Source organism: Trachypithecus francoisi, unplaced genomic scaffold (assembly GCF_009764315.1).
Source record: "Trachypithecus francoisi isolate TF-2019V2 unplaced genomic scaffold, Tfra_2.0 Lachesis_group8, whole genome shotgun sequence".
Lineage (NCBI taxonomy): Eukaryota > Metazoa > Chordata > Mammalia > Primates > Cercopithecidae > Trachypithecus > Trachypithecus francoisi.
Window position 1 is genome coordinate 65,661,537 of NW_022681473.1, and position 22,140 is coordinate 65,683,676.

The following is a 22,140-nucleotide window of genomic DNA, read 5'->3' on the forward strand; positions in this document are numbered from 1 at the left end:
ACTACATGGAAACTGAACAACCTGCTCCTGAATGACTACTGGGTACATAACGAAATGAAGGCAGAAATAAAGATGTTCTTTGAAACCAAGGAGAACAGAGATACAACATACCAGAATCTCTGGGACACATTTAATGCAGTGTGTAGAGGGAAATTTATAGTACTAAATGCCCGCAAGAGAAAGCTGGAAATATCTAAAATTGACACTCTAACATCACAATTAAAAGAACTAGAGAGGCAAGAGTAAACATATTCAAAAGCTAGCAGAAGGCAAGAAATAACTAAGATCAGAGCAGAACTGAAGGAGATAGAGACACAAAAAACCCTCCAAAAAATCAATGAATCCAGGAGTTGGTTTTTTGAAAAGATCAACAAAATTGACAGACCGCTAGCAAGACTAATAAAGAAGAAAAGAGAGAGGAATCAAATAGACGCAATAAAAAATGATAAAGGGGATATCACCACCGACCCCACAGAAATACAAACAACATTCAGAGAATACTATAAACACCTCTACGCAAATCAACTAGAAAATCTAGAAGAAATGGATAATTTCCTGGACACTTACACTCTCCCAAGACTAAACCAGGAAGAAGTTGAATCCCTGAATAGACCAATAGCAGGCTCTGAAATTGAGGCAACAATTAATAGCCTACCAACCAAAAAAAGTCCAGGACCAGATGGATTCACAGCTGAATTCTACCAGAGGTACAAGGAGGAGCTGGTACCATTCCTTCTGAAACTATTCCAATCAATAGAAAAAGAGGGAATCCTCCCTAACTCATTTTATGAGGCTAACATCATCCTGATACCAAAGCCTGGCAGAGAGACAACAAAAAAGAGAATTTTAGACCAATATCCCTGATGAACATCGATGCAAAAATCCTCAATAAAATACTGGCAAACCGGATTCAGCAGCACATCAAAAAGCTTATCCACCATGATCAAGTGGGCTTCATCCCTGGGATGCAAGGCTGGTTCAACATTCGCAAATCAATAAACGTAATCCAGCATATAAACAGAACCAAAGACAAGAACCGCATGATTATCTCAATAGATGCAGAAAAGGCTTTTGACAAAATTCAACAGCCCTTCATGCTAAAAACACTCAATAAATTCGGTATTGACGGAACGTACCTCAAAATAATAAGAGTTATTTATGACAAACCCACAGCCAATGTCATACTGAATGGGCAAAAACTGGAAAAATTCCCTTTGAAAACTGGCACAAGACAGGGATGCCCTCTCTCACCACTCCTATTCAACATAGTCTTGGAAGTTCTGGCTAGGGCAATCAGGCAAGAGAAAGAAATCAAGGGTATCCAGTTAGGAAAAGAAGAAGTCAAATTGTCCCTGTTTGCAGATGACATGATTGTATATTTAGAAAACCCCATTGTCTCAGCCCAAAATCTCCTTAAGCTGATAAGCAACTTCAGCAAAGTCTCAGGATACACAATTAATGTGCAAAAATCACAAGCATTCTTATACACCAGTAACAGACAAACAGAGAGCCAAATCATGAATGAACTTGCATTCACAATTGCTTCAAAGAGAATAAAATACCTAGGAATCCAACTTACAGGGGATGTAAAGGACCTCTTCAAGGAGAACTACAAACCACTGCTCAGTGAAATCAAAGAGGACACAAACAAATGGAAGAACATACCATGCTCATGGATAGGAAGAATCAATATCGTGAAAATGGCCATACTGCCCAAGGTTATTTATAGATTCAATGCCATCCCCATCAAGCTACCAATGACTTTCTTCACAGAATTGGAAAAAACTGCTTTAAAGTTCATATGGAACCAAAAAAGAGCCCGCATTGCCAAGACAATCCTAAGTCAAAAGGACAAAGCTGGAGGTGTCATGCTACCTGACTTCAAACTATACTACAAGGCTACAGTAACCAAAACAGCATGCTACTGGTACCAAAACAGAGATATAGACCAATGGAACAGAACAGAGTCCTCAGAAATAATACCACACATCTACAGCCATCTGATCTTTGACAAACCTGAGAGAAACAAGAAATGGGGAAAGGATTCCCTATTCAATAAATGGTGCTAGGAAAATTGGCTAGCCATAAGTAGAAAGCTGAAACTGGATCCTTTCCTTACCCCTTATACGAAGATTAATTCAAGATGGATTAGAGACTTAAATGTTAGACCTAATACCATAAAAACCCTAGAAGAAAATCTAGGTAGTACCATTCAGGACATAGGCATGGGCAAGGACTTCATGTCTAAAACACCAAAAGCAACGGCAGCAAAAGCCAAAATTGACAAATGGGATCTAATTAAACTAAAGAGCTTCTGCACAGCAAAAGAAACTACCATCAGAGTGAACAGGCAACCTACAGAATGGGAGAAAATTTTTGCAACCTACTCATCTGACAAAGGGCTAATATCCAGAATCTACAAAGAACTCAAACAAATATACAAGAAAAAAACAAACAACCCCATCAAAGAGTGGGCAAAGGATATGAACAGACATTTCTCAAAAGAAGACATTCATACAGCCAACAGACACATGAAAAAATGCTCATCATCACTCGCCATCAGAGAAATGGAAATCAAAACCACAATGAGATACCATCTCACACCAGTTAGAATGGCAATCATTAAGAAGTCAGGAAACAACAGGTGTTGGAGAGGATGTGGAGAAATAGGAACACTTTTACACTGTTGGTGGGATTGTAAACTAGTTCAACCATTATGGAAAACAGTATGGCAATTCCTCAAGGATCTAGAACTAAATGTACCATATGACCCAGCCATCCCACTACTGGGTATATACCCAAAGGATTATAAATTGTTCTACTACAAAGACACATGCACACGTATGTTTATTGCGGCACTATTCACAATAGCAAAGACTTGGAATCAACCCAAATGTCCATCTGTGACAGACTGGATTAAGAAAATGTGGCACATATACACCATGGAATACTATGCAGCCATCAAAAAGGATGAGTTTGCGTCCTTTGTAGGGACATGGATGCAGCTGGAAACCATCATTCTTAGCAAACTATCACAAGAACAGAAAACCAAACACCGCATGTTCTCACTCATAGGTGGGAACTGAACAATGAGATCACTTGGACTCGGGAAGGGGAACATCACACACCTTGGCCTATCATGGGGAGGGGGGAGGACGGAGGGATTGCATTGGGGAGGTATACATGATATAAATGATGAATTGATGGGTGCTGACGAGTTGATGGGTGAAGCACACCAACATGGCATAAGTATACATATGTAACAAACCTGCACGTTATGCACATGTACCCTAGAACTTAAAGTATAATAAAAAAAATCAGAAAATTATGGATATATAAGCTCTAGTCTTTAAAGTACCATTGAGCAGCACTCCCCCTATAAGCCTTATACCCATGGCACTGTCTGGTTGGTTACCTTTTATGGTGGAATTGAGAATACAGCGGTTCCTCACAAAGCATGGAACAGTCACCACAATAGGTATGGTTTGTGTCAAAAAATATCTTTGTTGGAAGGACCGTTTATAAAAATCAGTTAGTCTAGGCTGGGCATGGTGGCTCACGCTTGTAATTTCAGCACTTTGGGAGACTGAGGCAAGTGTATCACCTGAGGTCAGGAGTTCGAGACCAGACTGGCCAACATGGCAAAACCTCGTCTCTAAAAATACAAAAATTAGCCAGGCGCGGTGGTGCACAGCTGTAATCCCAGCTACTCAGGAGGCTGAGGCACAAGACTGACTTGAACCTGAGAGGCGGAGGTTGCAGTGAGCTGAGATCGTGCCATTGTGCTCCAGTCCGGGCAACAGAGCGAGATTCTGTCTCAAAAAAAAAAAAAATCAATTAGTCCAATCTTCAACAGCATTCTGCTTGTAAGCAACTTTGTCATTTTTGGTCAAGACTATAGTCTTAGCACTAAAAATTTGCCTAACACATACAATCTGATGCACTGTAAATATTTGTGGAACTGAGCTTATTGAACACAGACCCTGTATCTGGAACTCAAGTAGGGGAGTGGAAATCAAGGATGCATAGGTTGCTGATTAAAAGAAGCTCACAGTATCTGGGGGAAAAGGGATTTGAAAACAAGTAATTGAACACAAGTAATTTTTTTGGGGGGGTGGCGGGGACGGAGTCTTGCTCTGTCACCCAGGCTGGAGTGCAGTGGGGCGATCTTGGCTCATTGCAAGCTCTGCCTCCTGGGTTCACACTATTTTCCTGCCTCAGCCTCTGGAGTAGCTGGGACTACAGGTACCTGCCACCATGCCAGGCTAATTTTTTTTTTTGTATTTTTAGTAGAGATGGGGTTTCACCGTGTTAGTCAGGATGATCTCAATCTCCTGACCTAATGATCTGCCTGCCTCGGTCTCCCAAAGTGTTGGGATACAGGTGTGAGCCACCATGCCTGATCAAACACAAGTAATTTATATTAGAAGTCTGTGATAGAGATATGAGATATGTTCTGGGTGTTATGAAATATATTTTAAAATGCCTTATTTGAAATAGTGTGGCATGTATATATGTTTTAGCCTATGTTCCAAGGATGGCTAGTTAACATCTTAAGTACTAACAGGAAATATATACTCTGGAGTAGTTACTTAGTATGTAAAAGATTATAATCAGAATTTTCACTTCATAGGTTCCTATAAACCCATCAGTTATTTTAATCATCACCCAATACTTGAGGTTTGTTAACAAACATAACAGATGTTATAAATGATCTCAGAATTTTTGATTTTTTTTTTTTTTTTGAGACGGAGTCTCGCTCTGTCTCCCAGGCTGGAGTGCAGTGGCCGGATCTCAGCTCACTGCAATCTCCGCCTCCCAGGTTTACGCCATTATCCTGCCTCAGCCTCCCGAGTAGCTGGGACTACAGGTGCCCGCCACCTCGCCCGGCTCGTTTTTTGTATTTTTTTAGTAGAGACAGGGTTTCACTGTGTTAGCCAGGATGGTCTCGATCTCCTGACCTCGTGATCCGCTTGTCTCGGCCTCCCAAAGTGCTGGGATTACAGGCTTGAGCCACCGCGCCTGGCCCAGAATTTTTGATTTTTGTAATATTCAACAGACATAAAACTGGGAAGAATAATAAAAATGAACTTCCATATATCCATCACCTAGAATCAGTAATTATATTAATAAACAATTATGAAGATAAATATTAATAATTTTTCATGAGGAAATGAGCATTATTCAAGATACGTGGATTGGTGGTAAATATTGTGCAGGCATTTCTGCCCTTGCATGAAGAGAATTTAAGAATACGGTGAGAGAATGAAACTGGACCCATATCGTATACTATATACAGCAGGTCATTGTTCAACAATGATGTTATTTTGTTCAACATCATTTCATTATGACATCCATGAGAGAAAAAAAATCACTTCTCAGCCAGGGCCACTGTCTGCATGGAGTTTGCATTCTCCCCATATCTGTGTGGGTTTTTTCTGGATACTCTGGTTTCCTCCCACATCTCAAAGATGTGCACATTAGGTGAATTGGCATATCTACATTGTCCTAGTCTGAGTGAGTGGGTATGTGTGTGAGTGTGCCCTGTGATGGAATGGTGTCCAGTCAAGGGTTTGTTCTTATCTTATGCCCTGAGCTGCTGGGATAGGCTCTGGCCACCTGTAACCCTGAACTGGAATAAATAGGTTAGGAAACGAGTGAATAAATGAGTACAAATTTTTGTAAAATAACAATTTGTGAAGTATATGATAATCATACAAATGGAGAACAATGAACTATGTAGTACGAAAGTGCTCAGTGAGCCTATCATATCTGTCATTGTTTTTGCACTGCATAGTGGTAGGAGGTGCTCTTTAGAGTTTTTCTTTGCAAACATGTATTCTTTGATTTAACGCATCACTACTGCAACCACTATCACTCACTGATTCACCAAAATTGGGTAAATAATTATCTTGCTTGTTTTTATCTTTCTTAAATGTATGTGTAGCTCTCATTCATCTCAGTGTTTAATATTAGAAGTAGTTGGGTCTTTATTTAGAAGTTTGGGCGGGGCGCGGTGGCTCACGCCTGTAATCCCAGCACTTTGGGAGGCCGAGATGGGTGGATCACGAGGTCAGGAGATCGAGACCATCCTGGCTAACACGGTGAAACCCCGTCTCTATTAAAAAATACAAAAAACGAGCCAGGCGAGGTGGCGGGCGCCTGTAGTCCCAGCTACTCGGGAGGCTGAGGCAGGAGAATGGCATAAATCCGGGAGGCGGAGCTTGCAGTGAGCTGAGATCCGGCCACTGCACTCCAGCCCGGGCGACAGAGCCAGACTGCGTCTCAAAAAAAAAAAAAAAAAAGTTTGGTGTTTTTTTGTGAATCGAAATATGCTGTAGGAACTTAACTCTTTTATACCAGTTAGCCTATGGTAAAATTGTTTTATTATATGTCATGTGCTTGAAGTTTCAGTTTCTGAGAACCTGTTGACAACGTTAAGAAATGTGTATCTAACAATGGACTTGGATCCAGAATATGTAAAGAACTCTTGCTAATCTAACTAGTAAGGTTGAAAAAAAGGACAAAAGATTTGAACAGACATTCCACAAAATAAGATACACTTTCATGCAGTAGTAGTAGGAGTATAAAATATAACCACCATTGGAAACCTTTTGGCTGTTGTTCTATAAATTTAAACATACACTTAACTGTGTGATGCAGCAATTCCACTTGTAGCTATTTAGCCAACCAAAATAAAAACACCTGTCCACAAAATGACATGAATGTCCACAATAGATTTATTCATAATAGCCCAGAACTAAATAGCAACCCAAATGTCCAATACTTGTGGATAAGCAAATTGTGGTTTATTCATACAATGTGTTATATCTTATCCATAGAAAGAAGTGTCTTATTAGTAAACTCAGTAACATGGATGAATCAGTCTCAAAAGTATCATGCTGAGTGAATGAAACTTAACACAAAGAAATACATCCTGTATATTTTTATAATAGGCAAAACTAATATAATAATCAGATTAGTGGTAGCCTGGGGCTAAGTGGTTTGGGAGGTTGATTGCCAGTAGGTTCAAAAGGACTTTCTGGGGAGGGCAGAAATGTTCCATATCTTGATTAGGGAAATGATTACATGGATAGATACATTTGACAAAACTCATTGAACTATACATTCCATGTGTGTCATATGTAGGTTATATCTTAACATAAAAAATGAATTCTATGTAGACTGAAAGGTCAAATAATAAGTTCGTTAAAGATAACATGGGAGAATATTCTCATGATAGTGGGGTAAGCAACATTTATAAATGGGATAGAAAAAGCACCAACCATAAGGTAAAAGAGTGATAAATTGAACTGCATTAGAACCTGATACTTCTTGTCTTCAGAAGAGTATAGTTGACCCTTGAATAACAGATATTTGAACTACGTGAGTTTATCTATATGCACATTTTGTTTTTCATACCAGTTTGAAAATTAGTATTCATGGGATGCAAAACCTGCAGATACAGAGGGCCGACTTTTTATTTAGGCAGGTTTTGCAGGGCCTACTCTGAGACTTAAGTATGTATGGATTTTGGTATATGTGGGGGTCGTGGAACCAATCTCCCACATATTCCGAGTGACAGCTGTACTAAGATAGTGAGAAAGTCAAGCTTCTGTGTGAGAGGGAAAAAAAGTATACATGTATATATACACACACACGTCCATATATAAGATATATGTATTCATATATTTTTCCTGACAACTGGTTCATATCCAAAAAATATAAAGAAGTCTTACAAATTACTAGAGGAAAAAAACAAACATCTAAAAGAAAAAAGGGTAAAGATATCAATAGGCACTTCATAAAAGAGTATTTCCGCATAATAAACATGTAAAGCTATTGTAGCTGTTGTACATCTTTAGTCATTAGAGAAATACAAATTAAAATAATAATGCAGTGCCAGTATATACACATTGGAATGGCTAAAACTGACAAATAGTACAGAGTGTCAGCAAAGCTGGGAGCAACTGTCATTCTACACTGGGGAGGGAGGCATGTAATTTGTACAACCAGTTTGGAAAACTGTGGCTGCATACCTCATGACTCAGCAGTTTCTGTTCTAAGATACACTCCAGAGAACATTGTGTATACCTGCATACATATTCCATAATATTTTTAGCAGTCAATTTATAAATAGCCAAAAATAGAAACTACTTAAATATCCATCAACAATAGGATGGTTAAATTGTTTTATTGTCAAACAACAGAATACTATACAGCAAAACAAGAAATAATAAACTGCTTGTACCTACATGGATGAATATCACAAATAGAATGTTGAGTGAAGGCAGAAAGATTCAGTAAGCCTGTAAGACTTCACTTATATAAAATTTAGAAATAGGTAAAATGATTTTTTTTGGTGTTAGAAACCAGGATCATGGTTTCTACCATAGTTCACTCACTTTTGGGTGAGGGGTAAGCATAAGGGCTGTATTGGTAATAAACTGTTTCTTGATCTTGGTGGTGGTGAATGGATAATTTATCATTCCTTTATTTGTATAATTTTCTGTGTGTATATTATGCTTTGATTTTTAAAATTTTAGTTTTAGAAATTAATGAGGGAAAAGTAAAGATTCTTTTCAGGAAAAAAATTGCTTAGTAATCCTGATAGTGTGGCTGAGTATGAGATTAATGTACAGATGTCAATAACTTTTCTCTAGTAATTAGCATCTGAAAATGGAAGGAGTAAAAATGACCTCATTTACAGTAGTGGATGGCTTCATTCTATCTTCTTGTTTAGGGTCCTGCTGCTTTTTAGCTCAATGGCCTCTCTGTTGTCTCTATTGCAGTACCTACCATGGGGACTTACTCAGGTTGTACAAGCCAATCAATGTGGAGTATTTAACACCCCATGGGGCACACTTTGGTCAGTGGGATGTGGGAGCCAATAGATATATGCTTCCTTTTTTTTCACCTCAGACTGACAGTCTTGAGATACATTTCATATACCTGTAGCCAACTAATGGGCTAACTATTGCAGCACTTTATATTGGCTCTCTGTCTTTTTTGGTTATGCTGCTCTGTCCTTCTACACCCTGCAGAAGTATTAATGCATAAGCCTTCTCAGACTGCCCTGGTCCTCACAACAAAGAATTACAGAGCCCGGCATGTCAGTTGTGCTGAGGTTGAGAAACTGATATCTGAAGCCAATGGTTTGCTTTAAAATCCAAGCTTTTCAGTATTTAATGTCTATGATTTGAGAAATAACCATTGAGTCTTAATTTTTGTCTCTATAAAATAGTAATGATAAATAAATAGAAACAGAGTCCTTAAGGATTAAATGAGGTAAGTTTGATAAACTTAATGCCTAGAACATAGAAGGGTTCAACAAACAACAGCAATTGATATTTTTTATTCACGTTTAAAATGCTACTTTCTGGCCGGGCACGGTGGCTCATGCCTGTAATCCCAGCACTTTGGGAGGCCGAGGCAGGTCAGGAGATTGAGATCATCCTGGCTAACACAGTGAAACCCCATCTCTACTAAAAATACAAAAAATTAGCCAGGCGTGGTGGTGGGCACCTGTAGTCCCAGCTACTTGGGAGGCTGAGGCAGGAGAATGGCGTGAATGTGGGAGGCAGAGCTTGCAGTGAGCCGAGATCCGGCCACTGCACTCCAGCCTGGGCGACAGAGCGAGACTCCATCTCAAAAAAAAAAAAAAAATGCTATTTTTTGACCCTCCCTTAGTCTTTTTCAGTATAAAAACTCGCTTCTAGAGACCAAGTTCTCAAATCTTTATAAATAACAACCAAAAGCAATGAAAACAAAGAAACAAAAACTTGTATAGAACTCCATATTGGAAAACACCAACATGATTCATTTGAATATTTAAATGGATACATGATTTTTTTCACTTTTGTAAATTTTTAGCTAATGGTCTGTTAGCAGTGGCTCAGCATTGCAATGAAAATGTTGTTTGCCAGCAACCCAAGTACATTGTCAAAAACTTTGAGAGCAGCAGTAAAAATTATTAGGAAGCCGGGCATAGTGGTTGATGCCTGTAATAACAGCACTTTGGGAGGCAGGAGGATCATTTGAGCTCAGGAGTTTGAGACCAGCCTGGGCAACATAGTGAGACTCTATCTCTATTAAAAAATAAAATTAAGAAAAAAATAAATTATTTGGAGGCAGAAGGATACATTCTAAAACACTAGAAAAGCCAGAGAACATAGTATGTTAACACCATTAAGCACCAAACAAAATAACACTAAGATATATAAAACAAGACATGTCATATTTAGTTTTCTTAAAAATAGCAATATTTAGATATATATTGGAGGAGGCTATCCTGTGCATTTAGGATGTTTAGCAGCACACAGACTCCACTTCCCCAGTTGTGACAATCAAAATTGTCTCCAGACTTGCCAAATGTTCTGGCAAGTTGGGGAGGGAGGCAGAATAATTCTTGGTTGAGAACTGCTGAGATAGACCTTGATTTGCATTCCATCCCCATGGAATGATAAATATCATTCCCCATGCCTATGGCAGTGTGAATTTAAACACGTTACCTAACACTTAAACCAATGTAGTAGACATAGTGCTTGGCTAAGCACCTGACACACAGAGTTCAGTAAATGATAATTCCAATGATGCTAAAACCTGTTCTCTTTTGAACCATTATGCTCCTCTGTCCTCTAAAAGTAAACCACCCCTGTAGTCAAGCTGTTGAATAAGGTCTTCTCATCTAAGATCTTCAAAAGACCTTAAATCTTTTAGTGGGCAGTTAGTATAGACTATAGTTTTGTTTTCTCCCCAGCTATGGATTTGCTTTCCTTCCCTCTGTGTTCCTATTTGGATTGGGCAGAGATGGTAGTACATTTTTAAATTTTAATCTCCTCGTGGCACAGCACTGTGTTTGGTATTCTTTGCATATTCATAACCTCATGAATTCAACTAATATCTTAAAGATTATTTCAGGCTTACAAAAATCAGACCTACAGAAATCAGAAAGATAAGACTAAGGCTTTGTTGTTGTGGGTTTTTTTCTGTTTTTGTTTGTTTGTTTTGTTTTGAACCCAGAGGCAGCAGCCTATCAAAAATATTTATTTGTTCTTTTTTTTTTTTTTGAGGCGGAGTCTCGCTCTGTCACCCGGACTGGAGTGCAGTGGCCGGATCTCAGCTCACTGCAAGCTCCGCCTCCCGGGTTTATGCCAATTCTCCTGCCGCAGCCTCCCGAGTAGCTGGGACTACAGGCGCCCACCACCTCGCCTGGCTAGTTTTTTTTGTATTTTTAGTAGAGACGGGGTTTCACCATGTTAGTCAGGATGGTCTCGATCTCCTGACCTCGTGATCCACCCGTCTCGGCCTCCCAAAGTGCTGGGATTACAGGCTTGAGCCACCGCACCCGGCCTTATTTGTTCTTTAGCTTAATTTTTTCATAAGAATAATTAAAAGTATTAGTAGCCTATAATTGCTTTGATATACATCATTTTATTTAAATGTTATTAAAACTCTAGACAGGAAAAAGGAAAAAAAGCAGAAATGGAGTCTTGATGTACTATAGGTACACAGCAAGACTCTGTTAATAAATGCTATTATATTGTTATCTCATTTACTCCTGCAGGGTAAGTTGCACTATCCCTGTTTTGAAGACAAGCAAATGATGCGTCCTTTGCTCACGGTCACCAAAGTTTTCATTGCAAAGCCCATTCTGTTTTGATAATGCTGTGCCACCTCCCCAAAATAAAGAGCATATCTCTCTGCCATAAATTTGTACAGCCAGGTGCAGTGGCTGATGCCTGTAATCCAGCACTTACGGATGCCTAGGCAGGTGGATTGCTTGAGCCCTGGAGTTCAAGACCAGCCTGGGCAACATAGTGAGATCCCATCTCTACTATTATAAAATTAAAACAAAATTTCTTTGTAGACTGTGTATCTTGACTTATCCTGTAACTGCAGGATAACAGCATAAAAATGTAGGACATTAGAACTGCATTAAGTCATTCTTTTGTTGCCAGGGAGGCCTCATCCAGCTTCTCTGGCTTTCTGTGGCCATCTCTGCTCTTCTCCTAGTCCAATGCAGTTACATCTGGCTTATGGGAATATGATTTCATATTGCTTAACAATGCAGAGCAGTTAAATCTTTAGCCCTGAAGAGTATGTTTGGCAAGAGCCAAGTAAAAGTAGATTTACTTAGAAATCAAGAGGGCTGTATATCTGATAAGAAAAACAGTCTCAAAACTGCCATGTGATCTGTTTGTTCTAGTAAACTACAGAGTAAAATATGTTTTTAAGTTTAAAGTTGCCTAGAACTCTACTGTATTTGCATTATTTGTATTTTTAGCTGAGAGAAGAAAAGTTACAAGAGGAAAAACCCTCTGAAGATCAAATCCACAAGCTGTTACCAGAGGATACAGAAACAGGGAAAAGGAAAATGGATGAACAGAAAAAAAGAGATGAACCATTAGTACTGAAAACAAATCTGGAACGTGTAAGTAAATCACCTTTTTAATGGATACCTGCCTCAGAAATCAGTGGTTAGCCCAAGTGACCTGGACCTGAAAGACCTGTGTTGGTAAACTGTGAGACCAGTAACAGTCATTGACTGTGCAGTTTAAAAGTAGTGAAGAACTTACATCCAGGCCAGAGCTTGAGAAAATAATTTTTGAATGGGATATTGAGACTTGTGGGAAGATGAAGGAAAAGTGGGAAAAGCAGGTGAGTGAAAGGAAAAACCTAGTATAGTTTACTACTTGCGATAAGATTTATATGTATGTTGTTATTTTGACTTATCTGTTATTTGACATTTAAGATTTGTACATTGTCTTCTGTCCTCAACTAGATTTTCTTAAAGCATGTATTTTACTTTCCTTTATTCGTTGTAATACCCTAAGCAGCACAGTGTAGATATAAGGTAGGTTTAGATACTTAGTCTATATTTATTAGACTTCTAATTGGGCCAAATCCTGCCTGAGTTTGTTTCATTACTTATTTACCAAGTAAATTACTAGAAAAGGTTGCAAGTTGTGTATTTAACTTACATAAGGAAGCACTTTTGGAGGATCCACTAATTATACCCAAATGGATAATCACAATTGAGTTTTATTTCTGTAGTAAGTCATATTGGATTGGACATATATTGCTTGTGTATGTCCTTAGCACATCTTTAGACTCCTATCTTTTAAAATATTTTGTGATTCAGTCTTGTTAATATTTCAGGTTATCTTTCTGGGCAGCTAGAATCGATAAAGCTTTACCATCTATAATGACAGGCAAGATAGCCGAGTGGGGGCAAAAAAAAAATCTCTGGATCAGCAGTCTACCTCTTACACAGGTCCCAGCATTGTAACTGTTTGTACAACTTTGGCCAAGTTACTTAATTTCTTTGTGCTTCTGGGTTTGTTTATTTTTATTTTTCTGGAGCAGGGTCTTGCTTTGTTGCCCAGGCTGGAGTGCAGGGGTGTGATCATGGTTCACTGCAGCCTCAACTTCCCAGGCTCAAGCAATCCTCCTCCCTCAGCCTTCCAAGTATCTGGGACTACAGGCTTGTGCCACTATACCCAGCTAATTGTTGTATTTTTTGTAGAGCTAGGGTTTTACCATTTTGCCCACACTGGTCTTGAACTCCTGGGCTCAAGTGATATGTCTGCCTTGGCCTCCCAAAGTGCTGGGATTACAGATATAAGTCACTGCCCGGCCTTGGTTTTATTTTTGCAAGGGTGTTTTTCCTGAACTTAAAAAAGAAAATTCTTTAAGCTTTCTTGGTAAAGTAGTGTTTGCTGAGTGCCACATACATGTGCAGCTTCTGATTCTAGTTATAATAATAATAATTATTTAATTATTAAAAATAGCCACTTACATTTTACAGGGTTTCAACCTTCCAAAAGATTCAGTTTACAGGCATGAAGTGTTTGTGTACTCTTAATGCTTTGAACATTAGAAACCACAGAGGGCAAAAAAGACTGCTACTAGAGAGGATACGGTTTAGCTAGACAAGAATAAGCTCTATGATGGTCTTGTGTGTGTAGTATGTTGTATGACTAGTAGCCCCAGCTGTGGTTTGTAGTCTCTGAAGACCGCAGCTCTACCTCTTCACCCTGACAGTTCTACTACCCATTAGGGTCCTCAGGCAGAACAACCCAGAAGGATAAACTAGCCTTGATAGAGAGAGCTGACCCTTCACAATGGTCCTTTGATAGAAATAACCTGTTGTTCCTAGGTCATGCCAAGACTAGGAAATTACTCTAATTATGTTTTCATTTGCCACTACCATTTTTGAAATAGAAATCAAATGCATCCACCTAATTTTAATCTTAAAAGGAGTCAGAAAGTACAAATTCTGATTTGTTCTTGATAACAGCCAGTTTTACAAAGGCGTTGAATAAAATCTGACCTACGAATGTGTCAAGTTTTAGATTTTTGTGATTTTTGCCTTTTTTTCTGTTTTCTTTTATAGTTTTTTATTTATTTATTTAGAGATAGGGATTTGTTCTGTTGACAAAGCTGGAGTGCAGTTGCACAGTCACGGCTCACTACAGTTTCGACCTCCCAAGGTCAAGCAGTCCTCTCGCCTCAGCCTTCCAAGTAGGTGGGACCACAGGTGTGTAGCACTATGGCTGGCCAATTTTTATTTTACTTTTTTTATTTTGTAGCGATGAGGGTGTCCCTATGTTGCCCAGGCTAGTCTCAAACTCCTGAGCTCAAGGGATCCTCTCACCTTAGCTTTCCAAAGTGTGGAATTACAGGCATGATCATGCCAGTGTGCCTGGGCTGCTTTTATATTTTCGAGGACTTTTAAATGGCTCTAATTTAAGAGTTTTCGGTGTTGAGCAAATAATTCCATTTAGTTTGGCCAAGACTCCATTCAAATTGAGACCCAAAAGAATCTTAAGAAAGCTGACCAAAGGATTATTTTTTACATAGAAACTATTGTGATTAGAGCGAGACTGATCATTTCTCTGTCCTGTCCCCAAAATTTTAATGACTCCTCTTGTAAAATTAAATGAGGACTCTTCACCCCAACATTCAGGCCCTCAGTGTGATTCTAGCTTATGCTTTCATCCTTGCTTATACCCCAAAACTCTAAGGAGTATATATTTGCTTTCCCCCAAATACATACACTGTGCTTTCCCTTTTCAAGGTCTTTGCTCTTGCATTTTCATCTCATTGAAATGCCATCTAGCTTACCTGTTGGAAGGCTATTTATCTCCCCATGTCCAGTTCAAAAGCTGTCACATTCATGAAGCCTATAGGAATTCCTCTTCTGTTTCTCGACTCCCATCAGCCACTCCCCCAAGCATAAGAGTTCTCTCATTTTCCTTTACATCATGGTTTTTTGTGTGTTTGTGTTTCTCTACTAGATTGTAAGTTTGTTGAGTATAGGAAATGTCTTATCCATTTAAATCTCTTGCAGTACCCTGCACATTGGAAGTGTTTGATACATGTTTATGAAATTAAATTTGAATGGAAGGAGGAAGAAGCTTACTCTAGTAGCAGATTATCATGTGTTTTTTTTTAGAATGGAAATAAAGTGAGCACAGTGTTTAATTTATTACAATTAGTTATGGTACATTTAATCCAATAATCGAATTATTAGAAAACAATTTGATACAGCAGTTATGGTTATACTAAAGACTAGAAAGCAAAAAGGGAAAAATTACTTGTCATCCCCCAACCCAGAAATGATCCCTATAAACATTTTAGTACATATCCTTATAGATATGTACCATATGAACATATAGAACATATAGATATGTTCATTTCTAAGAACATATAAATACACACCATGTATTGTTTTTCTTTTCAGAAAATGTAACCTAGTATACACACTGGTTTTTTGTTTGTTTTTTTGAGATAGAGTCTCACTCTGTCGCCAGGTTGGAGTGCAGCGGCGTGATCTTGGCTTACTATAACCTCTGCCTCCCAGGTTCAATTGAGTCTCCTGCCTCACCCTCCTGAGTAGCTGGGACTACAGGCACGTGCCACCACGCCCAGTTAATCTTTTGTATTTTTAGTAGAGACGGCATTTCTCCATGTTAGCCAGGATGGTCTCGATCTCTTGACCTCATGATCTGCCCACCTTAGCCTCCCAAAGTGCTGGGATTACAGGCATGAGCCACCGCACCCGGCCTAGATACTGTTTTATAACCTGTTTTAATTCATCTTAAAGTGTGGGTGTTGTCCAGACGCAGTGGCTCACACCTGTAATCCCAGCACTTTGGGAGGCTGAGGTGGATGGATCACCTAGGTCAGCAGTTCAAGACCAGCCTGACCAACATGGCAAAAACCCATCTCTAATAAAAAATACAGAAGTTAGCTGGCCATGGTGGCATGCGTCTGTAGTCCCAGTTATTTGGGAGGCTGAGGCAGGGGAATTGCTTGAACCCGGGAGGTGGAGCAGTGATCTCAGCATTGAGCTGGGATCATGCTACTGTGCTCCAGCCTGAGTGATAGAGCGAGACTCTGTCTCAGAAACAAACAAAGTGTAGGTGTTCTTTCTTTCCTTTTTTTTTTTTTCTTTTTCTTTTGAAACAGGGTCTCACTGTGTCACCCAGGCTGGAGTGTAGTGGCGTGATCATAGTTCACTGCAGCCTCAAGCCCCTGGGCTCAAGCAATCCTTTTACTTCAGCCTCTGAAGTAGCTGGGACCACAGGAGCCTATTACATGCCTGGCTAGTTTTTTAAAAGTTTTTGTTTTTGCAGAGACAGGGTCTCACTGTGTTGCTCAAGCTGGTCTCGAACTCCGGGGCTCAAATGATCCACCCATCTCAGCCTCACAAAGTGCTGGGATTATAGGTGTGAACCACCATGCCCGTCCTATTTTTTGTGTGTAAATAAATAATCCATATCATTATCCAGTGGTCTTCTAATATTCTTGACTATAGAATTTATTTAAGTAATCTTTTGTTGATATTTTGCTATCTTAAACACCACTGTGATGGAATCCACTTGTCTCATTTTTTTCTTATTAGTTCCTTAGAATAAATTACTAGAAGTAGAATGACCAGGTCAAAAGGAGTGCTCTTTTTAACATTTTTAGTGTTTATTACATGGTTGCCCTCCAGAAGGTTTATATGTATTATAGGTTTATTATGCTCCCACCAGTAGTGCGTGAGGAGTGCTAAAGTAATTTCCTTACATCTTGCCAACTTTGAGTATTATCTTTCTTTTAGTTTTTTTAGGTACAACATTGTTTTAGATGTCACTGCAAGGATTTAATTTATGCATGCTTTGTACCATTTTAGGAATCCATAGTGCCTTGGGGCTTATTTTCGTCAAAGATGAAAGATGAGGGGTAAATATTGGGAATAGAAATGTAGAGGGGTGGGAGAGCTTTTGTCTAGATAAATATTTATTTGTAATGTAATTTATTTTGCAATAACTGAAAGGAACTTGGCGCCGGGCATGGTGGCTCACACCTGTAATCCCAGCACTTTGGGAGGCCAAGGCAGGTAGATCACTTGAGATCAGGAGTTCAAGACCAGCCTGGCCAACATGGTGAAACCCTGTCTCTACCAAAAATACAAAAATTAGCCGAGTGTGGTGGTGGGCACCTGTAATCCCAGCTACTCAGGAGGCTAAGGCAGGAGAATCACTTGAACCAGGGAGGCGGAGGTTGCAGTGTGCCGGGATCGTGCCACTGTACTCCAGCCTGGGCAACAGAGTGAGACTCCGTCTCAAAAAAAAGGAACTTGGCATATATCTGTTATAAAACTGAAATTTTTCTTAAAAGATTAATAGTTTGCAAGTTCATACAAATAAGATCTATCTTTTTGAGCACTTATTACTTGTTAGCTAATGTACTCTAGGTATTTTTAATGGCTTGTCACTATAGTAGACAGAGAAGTCTTTATTTTACAGATGAGGAAACTGAGGCTCAGGAAGATAAAGCAACAACTAACCCATAGTGACAGTGATAGCTGACAGAGCTAGGATTTGAACACTTTTTACTTGGTACTGATTTAATTATGAAGAGAGGCTTATATAGACAGAAATTGCCATTATTCCCTATTGAGTCTATTCGTATCAAAGCTTTTCTTTTTTATAGAGTGAGAAGAGAATATTATATAAAATTTGATAATGGGTTAGTGCTATTAAAGTTTCTTCATTGAATATTTTTTACAACAGGGTTCTTTGAGGAACGATACCCTACAAAATTGAAAAGCCTCGCTGTAAATTGTAATTCTTCAAATCAGTCTATTATGTCGCTGTGCCTGTCAGCCTAGAGGAAAACAAAGCATTTCAGGAATGCAGGGTACTCGGAGCCATATGATGCCTTGCGTGCCTACATCTACAACTCTTACTTTGATAATACTTGATCATTAGATAATTGGTTAATCATCAACTGATTAAAAGGTTCTTCTTTTATAACAGTATTGGAAATTTTTTAAAAAGATGGTCACTTGCTCTCACAGGGCTCATTGCATAAAGCACAACAGACCCCTAAATAAGAAGCTACAGTTCAGTGTGATTAGTTGCTATCCATTAAAAGAAAAAGACTCTCATGTTTAATAATGAGGCAAAACTTCATTACATTATATGTAAAAGACATACCTCTAAGATGTTTCTAATGTAATTGGAAAGACTCTAAAAAGGGACTCCAAAGTAAAACAATGATAAATGAATGGATATAAACAAGATGGAAAAACTAACTCTAGGATAATTTGGAAGCCTTTGCAGAAAAAGTGATATTTTAGATGACTCTGAAAGGCCAATGAGTACTTTATAGGCAGAGAGCGCAGATGGAATTTTAGGCAAAGGGTGTAGCATATTCCAAAGGGTAGATAGAGGTTTTGAAAGACTGTGGTACATGTGGAGAGTAAAAATAGTTTGGTTGTGCTAGAGCTCAGGGAGTTCCATGTGTGGGAACTGGTGGGGGAAAAGCTGTGAAAGAAGGTTAGGTCTAGTTTGTGAAGGTTGTGGTATTAGGCTGAGGCATTTAGACTTTATCCTGAAGTCACCAGCAGTTAAGCAGGGGAGTGATTGCTGGAAAGATAATTCTTGGTGGTGTGGAGGGTATTAGAGAGAAGAAAGCCTGAAGAGAATGAGACCAGTAAGTAGATTGTTGCAACAGTCCAGGCAAAAGATGATGAGAATCTAAGGTAAGGCAATGACCATGAATATAAATGGGAAGAGTTGGATCTGAGAGACATTCTAGAAGCAGAATAGATTAGAGTGGAAATAGCTTGGAGACTAATGCTCTTAATTTAAGAACCACTTTTATCCATGTATTAACCCTGTAATTCCAGGAAAATTAACTACTCTGAGCCTCAGTTTGCTATCTGTAAAAGACAGATAATCACCCTGCTTTTAATGGGAGTGACATAAACAGTAAATGAAATAAAATATTTAGAAGTGTTGGAGTACCTAAAGCCGCTGTCCAAATGTTACTATGAATTAGAAGTAAGGGACAGAAATAGATGGCATTTAGTTTTCTAGATGGGTTGGTTATGGGGCTTACAGAAGAGAAATATAGTGAGTTTGATTTTGGATATATTGAATTTGAACCACATTTGAGATTGGTATCTCCAGGAAGCAGTTGGAAACACAGGTTGGAGCTCACAGAGAAGTGACATAGAGAAAGAGATTTGAACCTATAGCTAGACTAGATGCCTTGGGAACTCCAAATGGACAGTGTTGTCTCCCTTGTCTCCCTGCCAGTGTCCTGCACGTCTCTCAGATTCAGAGAATGAAGAACCTTCTCGAGGCCAGATGACACAGACACATCGCTCAGCATTTGTTTCCAAGAACAACTCCTACTCCTTAGCTTTCCTGGCAGGGTAAGAGACTGATGCTGAATTCAGTCAGCATTCTTTGGTTTTGGGGTATGAGATAAAAGGGACTGGGGGAGCAAACGTATTTGTTGTGGCTACTTTGGTGAGGAGGTGGAAGGGGAGAAAAGAGGTGGGAATTGGTTTTCAAATATGGACTAGGGAAAAAGAGCTGACCTGAACTTTTCAGGAAAAGTAACATTTACCCCTTTTCTGACATCCTCAGGATAGGATTGTGCTAATAGCTGTGCTGCAAAGTATGACCCTTTTATCTTGGGAGGAAACAACAAAGTCTTCTTCAGTCTGACAATATGCACGGACTCTCCCTCTGGACTTAGTAGGAAGTGAGGGCAGAACTGATTTTCTTTTCAGTGCCTAAACCTAAAATATATCTTTATAGGTTATAAGAGGGCAAACTGAAAAGTTTTTAAGACCTTTGTCAAGGAATCTCTTGATCCTTTAGACTTGGTAGGCCCTGGGAAGGAAAGGAAGAAGGAATTGGATAGATGATGGGTGCTAGAAGGATAATGAAGGGCTAGGTGGAGGGAAAGAAAGATGAATAGATAGAAGGGAGGAAGGAAGGGAAGCGAAAAAGAAATGGAGGAAAGAAGGAAGGACTCATGCATACATTCATTCAACAGACATTTTGTAAACAGCTGCTACATGCTGGGCTCTGTTTTAATACACAGATGTAAAGATACAATCTTTTTTTTTTTTTTTTTTGAGACAGTATCTCACTCTGTTGTCCAGGCTGGAGTATAATTGGGTAATCATGGTTCACTGTAGCCTCAATCTCCTGAGCTCAAACGATCCTCCCATCTCAGCCTCCCAAATAGCTGAGACCATAGGTATGTGCCACCATGTCTGGCTAATTAAAAAAAATTTTTTTTTTGTAGAGACGAGGTCTCCTTGTGTTACCCAGGCTGGTCTTGAACTCCTGGGCTCAAGCAGTCCTCATGCTTCAGCCTTCCAAAGCGCTGGGATTATAGGTGTGAGCCACTGTGTCTAGCCAAAGACACAATCTTCACCCCAGTTCATTTTCTGTTTTGTTTAAAGCTGGTATTGCTCAGCCTTATCTCTAGGGTTCAACTCTTTCTTTCCACCAGTATTATTTAGTAGATCTCTCTTTTGCTGCTCCTGTGAATACACACCCAGACCCTTTCTTTTATTGGGTTTTTTGTTTGTTTGTTTGTTTGTTTTTGTTTTGAGACAGGAGCTCTCTGTTGCCTAAACTGGGGTGCAGTGGTGTGATCACAGCTCACTGCAGCCTCGCCCTTCTGGGTTCAGGCAATCTTCTCATCTGAGCCTCCTGAGTAGCTGGGACTGCAGGCGTGTACTGTCATGCCCAGCTAATTTTTTTTCCCCTATATTTTGTGTAGAGATGGGATTTTGCCATGTTCCCCAGGCTGGTCTGAAACTCCTGGGCTCAAGAGATTCGCCCGTCTCAGCCTCCCAAAGTGCTGAGATTATAGGCGTGAGCCTAGATAGACACCTAGATAGACCCTTTCTGTCATAAGACTTTTACTGCTAGTTATTCATAAATATGACAGAAAGAAGCTACCAAAGTTTAAAAATATTATAAAATGCTTACTATTATGATCCTTTATGTAGTTTTAATTTTTGAATCTTTTTTGTATATGTTATTTGTGAGTAGTCTGATTTTCCTCTGTTATTTCTGAGAATAAAATTCACTGAATCTCCCTTTCGCTTAAATGCCTCCCCTTCACTAGGTGATGGCAGCTCTTTTCCCAGTAAAGTACCTCCCATAATATTTGTTGACTCATTTGACATTTGTTGAATGGCCATTGTAGCATAGCCACTTAGGCTTGCTTGATGTAAACAGGACCCAGTAAGTAAGCCAGTGTCCTTTCTATTTATGATGAAGATGGGACTCTTGCATTGTATGAACTTGAACTATAGATGCCTTCTAAAGTTAAAAAAAAGTCAAGATTGCTTGACTAAGAATTTTCAGCTCCTGGTTGTGTGTGTGTATTTTCCCCCAATTCATAGGACACATATTTTAATGATTATAAGAGGGATCTACTGCAAAGAGAAGAAGATCAAAATTTTCATTCCCATCGAGTGACAATAAATACTCCTTGAAGCCAGTAATTATTGTTTTATGAAATCTGTGATTAATATCTCATAATTTAAAACAAGTTAGAAAAAAAGAAATGTATATTAAAATCCAAATATTATACCAAGGGACAGTTGCCCCAGTTAGTTGGAGTAGGTATTGAATGGATAAATTGCTTATCACTAATTCCAGTCTCCTATACCTTTGTAATTAATTCTTTTAAAGGGGGTAGCAGGTTAATAGTTCATCGCTTAGAGATGCCTACCATAGAACTTTAAAAATTCTTTTCTAATGGACAAAATTGCAAAGCCTATATGGAGGAGTGTGCTTTTGATTATAAGTGGTTCTGGAA

General features: G+C 39.1%; 1 protein-coding gene across 1 annotated transcript in view; it reads left to right on the forward strand.

Moving 5' to 3' along the window:
• Positions 1-22,140, forward strand: part of RNF169 (ring finger protein 169) — a 96,489-nt gene that overhangs the window by 47,699 nt on the left and 26,650 nt on the right. The window contains exons 3-4 of the mRNA XM_033204694.1: positions 12,287-12,433; positions 19,602-19,720. Coding sequence (XP_033060585.1) covers positions 12,287-12,433; positions 19,602-19,720 — 266 coding nt within the window. The remainder of the gene's footprint in view (positions 1-12,286; positions 12,434-19,601; positions 19,721-22,140) is intronic.